Source organism: Cryptotermes secundus, unplaced genomic scaffold (genome assembly GCF_002891405.2).
Source record: "Cryptotermes secundus unplaced genomic scaffold, Csec_1.0 scaffold596, whole genome shotgun sequence".
Taxonomy (NCBI): Eukaryota; Metazoa; Arthropoda; class Insecta; order Blattodea; family Kalotermitidae; genus Cryptotermes; species Cryptotermes secundus.
Genome location: NW_019738355.1, coordinates 76,082 through 90,793, shown reverse-complemented (window position 1 = coordinate 90,793; position 14,712 = coordinate 76,082). Strand labels below are relative to the sequence as shown.

At 37.7% G+C, this 14,712-nt stretch overlaps 2 protein-coding genes across 2 annotated transcripts in view; one reads left to right on the top strand and one right to left on the bottom strand.

Moving 5' to 3' along the window:
- Window positions 1-4,415, top strand: part of LOC111870827 (ankyrin repeat domain-containing protein 17) — a gene marked incomplete in the record, with an annotated part of 91,356 nt that extends 86,941 nt beyond the window's left edge. The window contains 2 exon segments of the mRNA XM_033754013.1: window positions 7-216; window positions 3,165-4,415. Coding sequence (XP_033609904.1) covers window positions 7-216; window positions 3,165-3,191 — 237 coding nt within the window.
- Window positions 4,416-5,416: 1,001 nt separating this feature from the next.
- Window positions 5,417-14,712, bottom strand: part of LOC111870824 (alpha-2-macroglobulin receptor-associated protein) — a 12,189-nt gene continuing 2,893 nt past the window's right edge. The window contains exons 3-7 of the mRNA XM_023863393.2: window positions 12,780-12,953; window positions 9,284-9,394; window positions 7,028-7,118; window positions 6,776-6,932; window positions 5,417-6,447 (exon numbers count right to left, since the gene is read on the bottom strand). Of these exons, the coding sequence (XP_023719161.1) occupies window positions 6,226-6,447; window positions 6,776-6,932; window positions 7,028-7,118; window positions 9,284-9,394; window positions 12,780-12,953 (755 nt within the window). The 3' untranslated portion in view covers window positions 5,417-6,225. The remainder of the gene's footprint in view (window positions 6,448-6,775; window positions 6,933-7,027; window positions 7,119-9,283; window positions 9,395-12,779; window positions 12,954-14,712) is intronic.

Sequence of the window (14,712 nt, the reverse complement as noted above, 5' to 3'; positions counted from 1 at the left end):
CTGCAGCCCGGACACTCTGAAAACCAACACCCATTCCACAATGGAGGAACTGCAGCCGCCCTGTCCATGATGCATCATGGTCTGCCCCTGTTGCCACACTACAGTGTTGGAGCAAGTTTAGGGACAGACATGACGGCTACCGATGGTGTTAAAATGGAAGCACCAAGCTGGGAAGATGGTCGCCTAAATATAGCAGATGTACAAGAGAAACAACAGGTAAGATTTTGGAAAATGTACAATTGAAAGTAATTCATGGGATTGTTTTAGAGGTATGTCTTATATTTTGGTATTGTAATTTTGATTTTCATCTTATATCTAGGTTGGTACATACTGTTATGTACTAAATATTTACAAAGAGTAAAACTGAAGTAACAGAACTGAATGAGTGTGTATCCCAAATGAAATGAAGGTATAAAATATTATCAGTATTATAAATACTTAGGAGGCATTGTGATCATTAAGATTAGTTGGCGTGTAAAGAGAACACGAGAAAGAGGATTCACCAGGCCCAAATAGCACCAAGGATTTTGTATGAAATTGTATGCAGCATTATATGGCAGAAGATAACTATGCATATTATGCAAATATTTGAAACAGTATTAACCTTTTCCCAAATTTAACAGATTAAAATGTACTATATAATGGGGAATTGGGGCATGCGGTAGTGTAGTTGGTTGAGGGGTTATGCTACAAGCCGGAAGGTCGTAGGTTCAAGTCCCGATGAGGTCATTGGATTTTTTTCAGTTGACCTAATCCTTCCAGCCGCACTATGGCCCTGGGGTCGACTAAGCCTCTAACAGAAATGAGTACCAGGAATTAAATAATTTTCCTGGGGAGTAAAGCGTGGCCAGCACGTAAGGCTGATGACCTTATCGCAATCTTTGAGCTGATTGTCTAGATAATGTGGGACCCGCAACGTCTCACAACCCTATGAGTCTTCACGGCCTGTTACAGGGATAGCTTTACTTACTTTTATAATGGGGAATCAAGTTAACTTACTGAAAAGCTTACTAAATACTGAACAAGAGATCAGTTGGAATCTACAGGAATTAATTGTTGGTAATGTATACATTTGACTGGTGAACCAGGTATAAAATGAAAAAGAAACAATGGAAGGGGAACATTGTTTAGAGCAGGCATATCCAACTTCAAACAGGTTGTGATCGACTTTTTAGTGTCAAAACTGCCAGTGATCTACCACCCCCTCCTATCATCGTACCTCTCTTTAAGCAAAAATATAGGTAAAAATAACATGACACATGAAAAATATAGGTAAAAATAACATGACACATGATGTTTGCTGTAAAAGCAACATACATAGGTTGGATAAAAAGTAGTGGCAACACCTCTACAGTTCTGAAATGACTTTATTACCTGAGGTAAACACACTTACATTCCTTCAATATAATTGCCCCCCATGTGAACAACCTTCTGCCAGATTTGTGGAAGGCGTCCTACAGTATCAGCACGTCCACTTCTGTTGATGTCCGGCAGTGACTGCCCTACAGTATGAATAATCTCATCTCTTGTGTTGTAATGTGTCCCTCGCAGTGGTTCTTTCATTTTGGCAAAGAGATCATAATCGCATGGACTCATATTGGGTGAGTATGTCGGATGTCACAGAATCTCCCATCACCAGTGGCAAAGGAGATCCTTGACAGTGTCAGCAGTATGAGCCCTTTCATTGTCATGAAGGATGATGGGGTTCTTTGCCAACAAGTGTCGTCACTTTCTCCTGAGTGCTGGACGAAGATGATTATACAGGAAATTGCAGTAGTAGGCAGTGTTTACTGTCTGTCGTTGAGGTACAGTATCACTCCATCAATGTCAGATGCCACAATGAACATCGCCTTCACATTACTCTGTGTAGGGCGCACTTTCTTTGGACGAGGAGAGCCAGGATGCTTCCATTCATTTGACTGTCGCTTCAAGTGTGGTTCGTATGAACAAGCCCAAGTTTCGTCCAGAGTGACATTCCTTCCAAGGAAGTTGTCACCTTCCCTCTGGTACCGGTCCAACAAGTCCTGTGCAGTTGCATAACATTGCTATTGCACCTCGGACATTGTATGGGGTCCCCAATGCGCTGCAATTTTGCAGTATCCAAGAATTTTGTGCAGAATGTGGAGCAGTTTTGTGACATATGCCTACCTCACCAGCTAACTCCCGCACCACCCATCGATGATCAACATCCAGCAAAGAAGAAGCTGAATTATGTGGTTGTCAGTATGGGGCTGTCCTGAATGGCATCCCTCCCTTCACGGAACAATTTCACCCATCGTGCCACTGTTCGATATGGCAAAGTAGTATCACCACATGCTTCCTGCAGTCCCTGATAACAGTTTCATGCAACTTCAATTTTTATCCAGGAGCATCATTCTTGTTTCGTAAACATGTTCTTAGGGTGCTTGAACTGGGCTCCTGCACTTCAAGACCATGCACAATGTAACTTAGTGAAACACAACCAGAGTCACTCACTGCACTACTTCAACTGAACTTCTGCTATCAGCTACAGACGGCGCTAGTGCCACCTGACGCACATCTTTCATGCTACAGCAGTGTTGCCATTACTTTTTATCCAACCCTTGTACATTGAAAGTACAGACTTACCTTGTTCGTTAAGAACAGAAAAATATGAATGACTAATACATATTTTCCCTTAAAAATCTGAATATAATCATATTATATTACGTGAATTTACATGCTTTTCACGTATAATTTCCTTATATGCCTATGAGATTGACCAAAAATTGTCCCACGATCGACGCATTGGACAAGCCTGGTTTAGAGCATTGTTATTAAAGCAAGAAGGGTGAAATGGGCTGCATGCAAGAAACAGGAAATGCATACAAAATTTTTGTTTGTAGATTTCAAGTAAGGAATTTTGGGGAGGAGATTTGGGTGCTTTTCCCATTTTTGGAGGTCGAGATCAGGTTTTATTTTATAAGTGAGACTTGTTCTCTGCAACCAAAGATGTACATTTCTGTGTATATATGTCAAAATTTTCTCTTTAAATGTTATTGTATGTGGTATCTTCCATGTCTTCTTTTTCAATCCCTTCAAGTGAAACCTGCATGCATAATTATCAGCAATTATTGATGATTTTTTGCCTTTGTGATTCTTGCTTGTATGTATGATAGTCATGTAATTGTTACATCTGTTTTCAGGGCTGGGCCACTAAGTGGAGTCACTAAATCTCAGTGGAATTAGCAGAAAAATTGTGCAGCTGTGGAGATAGTAAAGATGTAACTCTTCTAAGTATCTACATTTTTTTAATTGAAATATGTCCAGTTGTAGCTAAGAAATATGCTTTGGTCTTTTCATCTAGTGTTTGGGATACAAACCTTTGGTAGCTATGTTAGAATTTCCTTCCAGTAAACTTCCTGCAGTCTATAGAGTTTATTTGGTTTATAGGTACGTTCACTATTCATTTCTCCAGACTCTGATTTTTCTGCTGTTTGATGACCGAGCCACAATATAGTCGAGATGCATAATATTATAAAACAAGTCTGCTTGTTCCTGGTCATTGAGCTTGTGTTTGTGATTGTCGCCGTGGCTGACTCGACAATGAATCCTCTCCCTTGTTAATGATAGATGACATGGGTGTTCCAGTGGTATGGCCGGTACGTCTCTCCAGTGTGGCGATAATTTAGCACCAAGACATGTCAAAAATGTAGTAATTAATAAATATTTACATGATTCGGTGTACATAACTATTTTGGAACCAGGAAATACTGTAGCTCCTCCTTTGAAAATAAAATTCTTTGCATGTTTCATCCTTGGTTTGATAATTGCTTTGTAGTTTACAAAAATGATCGTATAAATTTGATTGCAGTGACAACATATACATATATATATATTTCTTTTGTAGTAATGTGTTCTGACTTTGTGTTTCTGTTAGTGAGGGAATCATCGGTCTTCGGTTTTCTGAGATGTTCCAGTATAAAAGTACAGTCAAAGTCTTAGCTTGGACAGAAGTGATCCATTATTATATAGTAGTTTTGCTGCGTGTAGGTTTGGCTGATCTTGAAGCCAGGGTTATGGTGGGATTTGTTCAAGTGTTCATAACTTAACAGTGATTTGGGACACTTTATGTTCTCCATACATATTTTGAATTGATTATATTATTACATACGAGTACCAGAGAGAAGACAAAACAAAGATGATGGACAGAAAGGAGGGAGGAGTTCATTAACATTTTCTTGCCTTTGTGTTTTGTTAATCTCATTTTTAATGGGTGCATTTTGCCTCCATTTTGGTAGGAAGATGGTATGTCTTCTGTGGGCTGAGTGGCATGATATGGTCCTTCAAAGTTATTGCCTTATCTGCACAAGTAGCACTTGGAGGGACATTCAGTAAAGGAATCTGTAATATTGCTTGTACATGAAGACTTAAAATATATCTTTATGCACTGTGAATGTTTGTGTTGTGTCATGGCCAGAGTTACGTGTCTCTTGAAACTCACACTCAGTAGTCAGGTGCTAATGATACTGTTATGATGAGCTGGTGTCCCAACATTTCAGAGAAGGTAGCAGTCTTAGTATATATAATTACACACACAGCCCTCTTTTCTAGAAACAGCGGCACTGGTACTCAAAATGTGACAAGGGGAGGCATTTTTTTTCCTTCATTTCTTCTATTAAAAGTTGGTTAAATTAGAAACTTCATCTCACTTTGCCTTACATTGAAGTGTCGTTTTCATAACAGATTTATTAATTATATTCATTCTTCTATGAAAAAAGTGCTCAGACACCATACTGGTCCATACAGCATAAAACAGCCTCTGTGTGTATGCAAAAAGAGCTTTATGTTTTTGAGCATGACCTATGCTTTAAAAACTTTTCATATCCATGTTCTAATTTGTTATAAAATAAGCTATGTAGTATTGTATCACCAAATTACAACTGAAACAAGACACTACCTTCTGCAGCTGTTGTTTTCCTGTTACATCAAACAGCTACCAAAAAATGCTAAAAGTATGTTCTCCCCTTATCACATGTTACGGATATTGAAGGAACTGCATCAGCATGCCTCATAACTTGTTTTCTGCACCCTCCTCTGTGCAAAGTCGTCCATAATTTTAAAACCCATTATCATCTGTCTCTGCCTTCAACCTAATTGAGACTGACAGATTAGAAAATAGTAGATGCCTGCAGAGCATCAAGAAATTAACAGTGGATACAATGAGAACTCAGGAGGACATTGGGCAACAACTGAAAGTAACATATAATAGAAAAAAATGAGATACTAAGGATATAGTCATATGGACACGTTACATGTCTGAAAGATAACAAGACAAGGACTAGGTCGAGGAACCAAGTGATGGAATGTGTACAAAACAGAGTATAGAAAGTGTGGACACAGTTACAAGAGGAGCACTTACTGAAGGACAGAAGAGAATACAAGAGGCTTTGTTCTATTTTGGAAACATGAGTTTATTAACAATAAACACTGTTAACAGGTATTAGAAAGAGAAGTCTTTCTGGTGAGGTTTCCAAGATTTTTGTGTGAGTAGATACTGCATTTTTCTGAAAACCAGACTGATCTTAATACAGTGAACACTGATTAACAGTATTACACAAGAACACACATACCATCTGCCTCTCAATACCACAAAACTTAAAATTTTTTGCTTCTTTACTGAAAACACAGCTAAGGAAGTGCACACAATGCTGCTTTTATATGAAGAGGGACATCTTGGCCAATGTTATTCACCTAATGATGAAATTCCATAGTTTAATGACAGTCAAGATTTCAAAATCCTGCCACTGAACTACATCGTGAGTTAAATCCAATTCGTATATTTACAACTGTACCATACGAAGCTCAAACCAAGTAAACCATTACACTTTTTCTGCCGATCCTCTGAAGATAACAGGTTTTGTAACTCTGCAAATGCCACAATATCAGCACCTTAATGCTGAAAAATATCTCTCTTAATTGAAACAATTCTAAATGAGTCCATTCTGCTAAATAAAGATTGGTAACATGCACTGAGAACATCAAAAACAATGTGGTAAATTATCCAAAAGGAAAAGCTAGAGAATACAGTTCATCTTTAATTGCTACGCAAGTTAAATCAGATCTCTGTACATTATTGTAATTGTGAGCTACCTTATGAAACAAAGACAGCATCATATAAAATTATACAAATGACAATATAGCTGCATAACTCACCACAATAATGACTTAAAAGCCCCTGATCTATAAATTATCCATTTCTGTAGTTCACAGTTCTGTGTGTTTTTGCATTATTCTTGTCTCAAGGTCCAGATGAAGCTTCTCAACTTTTCTTGCCTGCTTCTTTATGGTTTCCTCCATTAGTATAACTCCTTCACTCTTCTCTCCAGCCAGTTTTTCCTTATCAGCACGTCTTTCAGACCCCAAAGCTACCTCTGCCTGCAGGTGGCGTAACTTTAGCAGCCGGTTCTCATAGTGCATCAGCTCCACCTAGAAAAATAATTCCTTATTATCCCAATTGCCAAACCTTAAAACAAATTCCTTTGTAATACAATTCTGTAACTAAATTAGATATAATAACCTTCTTACTGTTAAGCCTAGCACTGTGAAAGAATTACTGGCTGTCCTATAAGAACTTAATAATTAATTTTTGATAAAGACAAGAAGCAGAATTCTGAAACTTCATTCACACTGGAACAAACTGATTACAAACATGAGACATTTGGCACAATAAGGCAGTACTGCCTCTAGAACACCATAATACTTACTTCAAGTAATAAGCAACAAAGGGTCTGCTGTAATTCTATACATTGCTTACCCTGAGGGACTCCAGTTCACTGGGGCTGAAATCTGATTCTACTGCCAATTGCCACAGTCCCTGAACTTTCGGTTCAATGAATTCCTTGCTCTTGGGCCCCTTGGCAGCCAGGCGATGTAGGCGATCATATCCATCCCTAATATCTCGATGCTTGTCTCTAAAGGAGAGTAAAATTCAGTGTGCTTACAATGTAAGGAATTAGATTTAAAAATTGGACAGTTATACAAGCATAAATACATCTCATTTAATTACCTCAACAAGTTAGCTTTATGACGGTAATCCTGGCCAGTTTTCTCTTGTTCTTCAATTACATTGAATCGCTCTAATGTGTTATCCAGAGAATCTAACAACAAAAGATGGTAAAGTGTATTTAAAAACAACACACATGTAATATATATCAGATAAGTTATAGAACAGTTGGAATGGAAAGTTCCAGTACTCTCAGCTCCTGTGCCTCAGAATACTAAAGTATGAGGGGAAGAATGCACTTGATCAAATTTCCAGCCCAGGCCAACAGTTTTCTCTTTTAATACCATGTCCAGACTGGTACCATAGTCTCATTCTCTTGGAGGTGAAAGAGCACAAAGGCTCATCTACAATACACGGAACTTAATTTCCATGTTCCTATATGTCTTCAATTTTTTGCTTATGTGTGGTTTATTTTGTGACACACTATGTTGTATTGAATTGTAAGATGATACCATGCTGTGTTGACTGTATGCAACTACCTTTTTAATACATTCCACATCTTCAGGTAATGCACAACCTGAGGACATATAATTCCTGATGATGAGAGAAACAGTTAACAATGGAAGTTATTTTCCTTAATTTTGATGAGATACTTCGTACTATCTTAATGCATTTGGTACAGTGGAAACCACTGCAGGCATCATCATAATATTCTTTTCATGCCACCTAAACGCAGCAGTTGTAATAACCATCTTTTGTCAAGTAGATGACAATCAGTTGCTATTAAACTTTCACAGTTCGTATATAAGTGGTTAACTCATAACATACATTGTTCACTGATGTTCTGACCGAAGAATTTCAGTTCTGTATAGATGCAAGGAAGTAGAATGACTTATATGCTGACAGAAAGGACTGTTTATTTATCAAGTGATGACAATTCTGAAGAAGAAAGTAATGTTAGTTGGATGGTACTGAAATGATGGACAGTGTAAACGGAAGTAACTATCATCAATTGATCCACTTCAGATACAAGATAAGTGGTCATATTCTTTAGTCGGTTACTTAACAATGCTGTCATTTGTCAGGCTATATTGGTTGAATGATGAATGGTGAAATAGAAAGGCTACAGTCTAATCAAGGTACTATCCCAGCATCTGCCTCTTGAGGAAAACCACGAGAAACCTAAGGAGAGCTGGTGTCTCGGCTTGTCCGAAATAACCACAGTATTACCACTGCACCAGCCTGTTCAGTTATAGATGAACTGTTATCTGAGAATACAGGCTCAGCTTTCATGACTTTCTGAAGAAGTAATTACAACATACTCCACAAGAGGAAGGTGAAGGAAGCAATGTGCTCCTTCACCAGGTAATACTGAACCTGCAGCTAAAATGTAGCTCATGTTGTGTACTCAGACCTCAGTCAAGAATCCTGTTTTAGGTTACATGAAATAATTGATAATTACAGTTGGTGACGATTCCTCTCATGGCAAATACAGAGATGCCCACGTAGGAGGTGCAAGTTGTGTTTCATAAAATATATCAGGACCAAAACAAAAGTTCCTGTGCTTCAGCCGAAAGGTTAATAATTTGTATTCAGTTGGGGTACGACCTTGTATCAGCTACAAAAAAAACTTTAATAGCTTGTTGAAAATTGGCATTAAATGCCCAGGTGTGAATGTATTAAGTTTCATTTTGCTTATACTTTTAAGTTATAGCAGTGTTCACTATAGGCACCAATAAACAGGAGTATTTGGTTGAGTTACTGACTGAAGTCACATTGCCACATCACTATTTACATCTGCAAGATTCACCTTGGACCAGTTATTCCCAGACTTAAATAGAAATTGTGAATATCAACTCACATGTAAGATGCAGCCAACCTTTGCTTTTCACAGCAGTGTCATTTCTCTTTGTACCTGACTTCTGTCTGAGAGTTTGAAGTAAAATGATGTGCTCCTTCTATAGAAACTTAGTTCAGAGTGCCAGGTGTAACTCCATACTACGGCTGGTGGACGTCTGGAGCAAATGCAGTCTTCACCATGCATCATTAAGCATTACTTCTACCGTTTTATATTCTTGTGCTATTGCTACAGCAAATTAATTGAAGTTATGTCTATTCTAACTACTGCAATCAGCCAAAGCAGTGACTCATTCCTTGTTGCAGGGAACTGAAAACTACTAAAAAATATGCAAATATTTCTGAAATTACACATTTATTTCTATATCTTATAAACCAATGCCATACCTAATGCAAAAAAAAAAATACCAAAGAGGTTTTTGCATGTCATTTGTTAAGATTCGTTATGATATATAAGCTTACTCTCATATGTATCATTTGGTCCCTCCTCCATATCCTTCAACAGAGAATAGTATTGATCTATCTTATCTTGATGATGATTGAATTCTTCTTTCAATGCCTGCAATTCTTCAGCTGTAATGAACAAAATAACATTAGTAAGCAGCAAAGAAGTACATGCCTGAACAGTGTCATGTTACTGGCTACAGAAATCTACAATTCATAGCCAAAAACTAACCAGCTTCCTGGCAGCTGGATCTGAAGCTTAATATACCACCCACATACTCATACCTTGTCTGTATCATTCTCTTATAACCACTGTCTCCTTCATGACTTGCCCATGTTTTAAAATATCCATTCAATATCCACCGGTGGCACGCGGTAGCGTAGTTGGTTGAGGGGCTATGCTACAAGCCACAACGTCGAGGGTTCAAGTCCCGTGAGGTCATTGGATTTTTTTCAATTGACCTAATCCTTCCAGCCGCACTAGGCCCTGGGGTTAAATCAGCCTCTAACAGAAATGAGTACCAGGAATTAATTAATTTTCCTGGGGAGTAAAGCGCGGCAGGCGCATAAGGCTGACAACCTTACCGCCATCGTTGAGCCAACTGTCTATATAGTGTGGAACCCTCAACGTCTCACAACCCTATGGGCCTTCACGGCCTGTACAGGGATAGTTTTACTTATTTTTTTTTATTCAATATCCACCATTGGGCTTCTTAAATATTGTGGCGTGCCGCCAAAAAGCCTGAATAGTTTAGGAGATAAGAGTTGATTTCCTAGGCAATGACCAGCATTCCTGCTTCAATGGCTAGCCATCTAACAGTGGAGTTTCCACAGTTACACATGAATTGTTGAGGCAGGTACGTATTCCCGCATTTGTTGCATAACAGCAGACAAAACGAAACCTTTGAAAAAGATGTTCCCTAGTCAGTCCAAGTGCATACTATAAGAGTCAGTGTAGCTCCGATGAGAGTTCAGTTTAGATGCAACTAGAGCAGAAGAGTTGTGACACTGGGGAAGAAAAGGTCTAAAGAACATTAAAGTGGAGAATAACTGTACATCTGAGTGTAAAAGTGACTGTCCAGTAAAGGTATTTCTTCAAATCTGAGAACCCACACAAATTCTTGTTGTGTTGCCTAGCAAACACACAACAATATACTATTTTTTGTGGTGAGGTTGTTAGCCTCACACTTAAACTCCAATCTGGCTCCTATCCTTCAACCTGTCTAGCTTGGGTGACCCCACCAAGAGCTTATGCCCCAATTAATTTAGTCCTCCAGATAACCAGAAGCAGGAGATCCAGAAATGCTTTCCTCGTTGGATTCACTGTATTAACTTGCAAAGAGACTATTTCAAAGGATACATAATTGAGCAACTGTAAGTGAAACTAAAAAGTCGTAGTCTTCTGGGTTTATAACGCAATGTAGTCTAGTAAGCAGGTACAAATCTTCCCCCAACACATTGGTATCCACTACATGGTGTCGTAATCCAGAATACTGCATGAAAGTGAACTTCGTCTCCCCTGATCAGCATGATCACATTTAAACAACACTGAATCACTCTGGCCAGTTTTGGAGACTACATTGAGGAACAGAATTCCAATTCCAACATATATAAGGCAACTTGAAGATGTTCTTCGAAATGAACAGTATAAAATTCCACTAGAGACTGTTCAAAACTAGTACAAGTCCATTCCAAAGACTGTAGCTGTACTAAAGGCAAAAAGAGGCCCAACACCATATTAATAAAGAAGTGTGTACAATATCTGTAGTGTTTCCACTATTTTGTCCAACACCTGTATATGGAAGGTCATGTCCATCTGTCCACATTTATTTAATCTGTTAACACTGCTGAACAGAATTTAATAAAATCTGGCTATAAAGATCTACACTAAAAGCTGTCTTATGAATTTAACGTTGGTTTGCTTTAATCCAGGCATGTCCAGCTTCAAACAGGTTCTGATTGACTTTCTAATGTCATTATCAGCTATTTCAAGAAAACACTCTTTTACAAATTCCCCTTTAGTGAAAGGTTTGCATTTTTTAACGATCAGATTGCTGACCTNGTAACTGGGCTGTCTCTCTGATGTCTGTAGATTCATCCAGTTGGAGGGAGAAAGCAACACAAACGGAAACATCTTTCAATNACAGAATTTAATAAAATCTGGCTATAAAGATCTACACTAAAAGCTGTCTTATGAATTTAACGTTGGTTTGCTTTAATCCAGGCATGTCCAGCTTCAAACAGGTTCTGATTGACTTTCTAATGTCATTATCAGCTATTTCAAGAAAACACTCTTTTACAAATTCCCCTTTAGTGAAAGGTTTGCATTTTTTAACGATCAGATTGCTGACCTTGAAGGATGATTTGGTTGCATTGTTAGAAAGTGACCTTGGTTTTGCCATCAACTGTTGTTGAGCAGCTAATTTCGATTTAAGTTCTTTGAGCTTAAGTTTACTAATTTAATTTTTGGGTGGAAAATCAGCATCATACTTATTGCTATGGAGAGCATTATAATGACGTTCCAGATTACCCTTTTCTGGCAAGGATACTGAGGCGTTGCATTTTCCACTATATTGAGGTAACTGTTTTATCTCATACATGCACACGGACAATTTCGAAATTAATAAAATAACGTGGGCAGAGCACTTACTGTCCCTTTGATTACACTGAGCTCATCCTCAGACTCTATATTTGTTTAATCCACAGCAAAGCGACAAATCTCCACTAACAGCTAATATAATAATACGTCTCACTTGTTAGTTCAACGTATGGTTGACTAGAGGGAGGGAATGAAGGGAATCACACATTCTGTCGATCACTCTTGCATCAGAACACACGCAACTGACGACAAGTGATGAAATAAGTGTTGGCATGACAAGGATAGAGTAGTGACTTCCCCACAGTTCACTTAACGCAAGTGTAAAGCAATTTTCACATAAGCTACATAAGAACAGAAAAACAAGAATGACTAATAGGTTATTTTCCCTTCAAAATCTGAATATAATCACATTACTATATTACAAGTGAATTTACATGCTCTTCACGTATAATTTCCTTATAGGCCTATGAGATCAACCAAAAATTGTCCCACGTTCAACCAGTCGATCACGATCGACGCGTTGGACATGCCTGCTTTAATCCAATATAATCCCTACTTTACATTAAGCTAAAATGGAGCTTTATCAGTTGTCCCAAAAATATCTCCAGGCACTGATAGACTCATACATTACAAAATACAATCTCGTTAAGATCTTTCATTTCAATATGGTGAATGTTTTAACTAAATACAAGAAGAAATAATTTCTGACCTTGTTTAATTTGATCAACTTCACAACAATATATTTGTATCTGCAAATCAAAAGAAGGCCAATGACACACAAAATATCAAATAATGCATTTTGAAAATAACAGTCTACTCTTCCTTTCAAAACAGACTGAAAACTGTTGGGTAGCACATGAAGACAACTGCATTTATCCTTCCATGCAAAGCACAGACCATTCTGTGAACACTTACCCGTGAATCCAGACCGTTCTGCCTTATCCCATAATTTATTGAGTTTCTTGTCCTTGAAAAGACTTTTGTTAATATGTTCATCAGATGCATCATTAAAAGCCTTATGCTGTTTATATTTCTTTGGATCACCTACATCTTCAAAATTTTCAAGGAGTCCAAATGTACTCATTATTCCTAGAACAAAAAGAATGGCAATGTACATGACTGTATCCTTCACCAAGTAGATTAGTATTGACACTATGTTGCAGTTCAGGTCAATGGATCATCTGCTGTTACATATTGACAACTGCTCTGCATATGCCTATAGAGGCACGAGTCAGTCAGTCACTTTATGACTGGCTGTTTACCCCCAAACAGTTCGCCTTGGTGACAAGCCCCATGAGACTCATGACCAGCATTTTCTTTTCACCTGAATACTTGCTTTCATAGTGCTTATGTAACATCCTCTCTGATGAGGATGGGTCTGTGGTTTACAATTGCTGCCTCACAGCAAACACACAGTGTCACCATTATAAAAGTCAATTGGTTAATGTTATTTAAGGAAATAACTGCTACTAATTCTGAGATTCATATGATACACATAAATACATTTCGTGGATAAAATTCAGGGTTTTTAATGTTAAAGGGAATGTACATACAACGAACACATTGTTTTAAACAGTAAAATCATTACCAAAACTGTTCACTCTTGTTTCATCTGTGTGTAGTTAACATGATCATGTTAATATTGTTAATATTGATCGTGTTAGTTCTTCAGTTACTATTCATTGCTGTTATTGTGACTTTATTAAAAATGATTATAAATGAAACATGTCAAATGTATGTATTATATATAGTAACTGATTTTGAAATCAATCTCACATGTTCAGATCTCATTACAACTGTATGTAGTGAGTTCAATCTTCTCCCGGTGCAAAATCTAAAAGGCAGCCCTATGTCTGTTGTCTCTACGAGTCATAACTTGAAAGTGTTCATGTGTTCTTATCTGCTAATGACAGTGACTGGAAATGAGACTAATGTCTTGATACTTCGACTGCAGAGTGATGAGATTAACTTTACAGACATATGCTCAGTCTTCTGGGTTATTACATCATGTACTCTTGTGGGTAGCTACTAACATTCTGGAGTATCTTGTTGCCTCCACCTTCAGAGTAAACTAATCTAAAACCTCATATCTCATACATGCACAGTCGTTTTCAATGTAACCACTTTTAACAGATTAAAGCATGATAAAACTGCTGCCATATAAAGTGATGCATGTTAAACAAAATAATGCTTAAAAACAATCCGTAGCCTCAGTGTCTGATGAACATGAATCTGGAAAAAAAATATGCACTCTGAGTTGATATTCTGCTTTCAGCCCTAATTTATCATTAAATTATTACTGAGCTTCAAAATGCTGAACTCTAGGGCCACTATTTTACAATTATACTGCTGTCACACTGAATACATGAGATGATAGTGTTCAGTAAAACCAACAATAATTTATAAAAATGTTATACAGTAGTGTGAACATTTATAATGCACAGTAAAGCAAAACACTGTACAACATCCAATGAATCTTTTAAACATTACTGCCATGAAGCAAACTTGTAGTTATATGTTGGCCCAACTTCATGAAAGCATTTGACTCCTCCTCCTCCTCCTCCTCCTCCTAAGTGCACTCACACAGAAATGCACTGTATAAGGTGAAAAATAATAATGTGGCTTAGTTTGACAGCTCTGTCTAATTCTCTCTTCCTTGCTGCTGGAAGATGGAGGAAATTTACAGTGACCAAATGAGCAAACGCAGTACTCTGCTTTCTAGCATGTGTTTAACTTTCACAGGGAAACTAAATGATTTTTATAAAACAGAATCATTTATGTCAATTTATGATTTATTCTAACCGTCTTACAGTGTATACATTTATTCACCTTACTCTTCTCTCTTGCA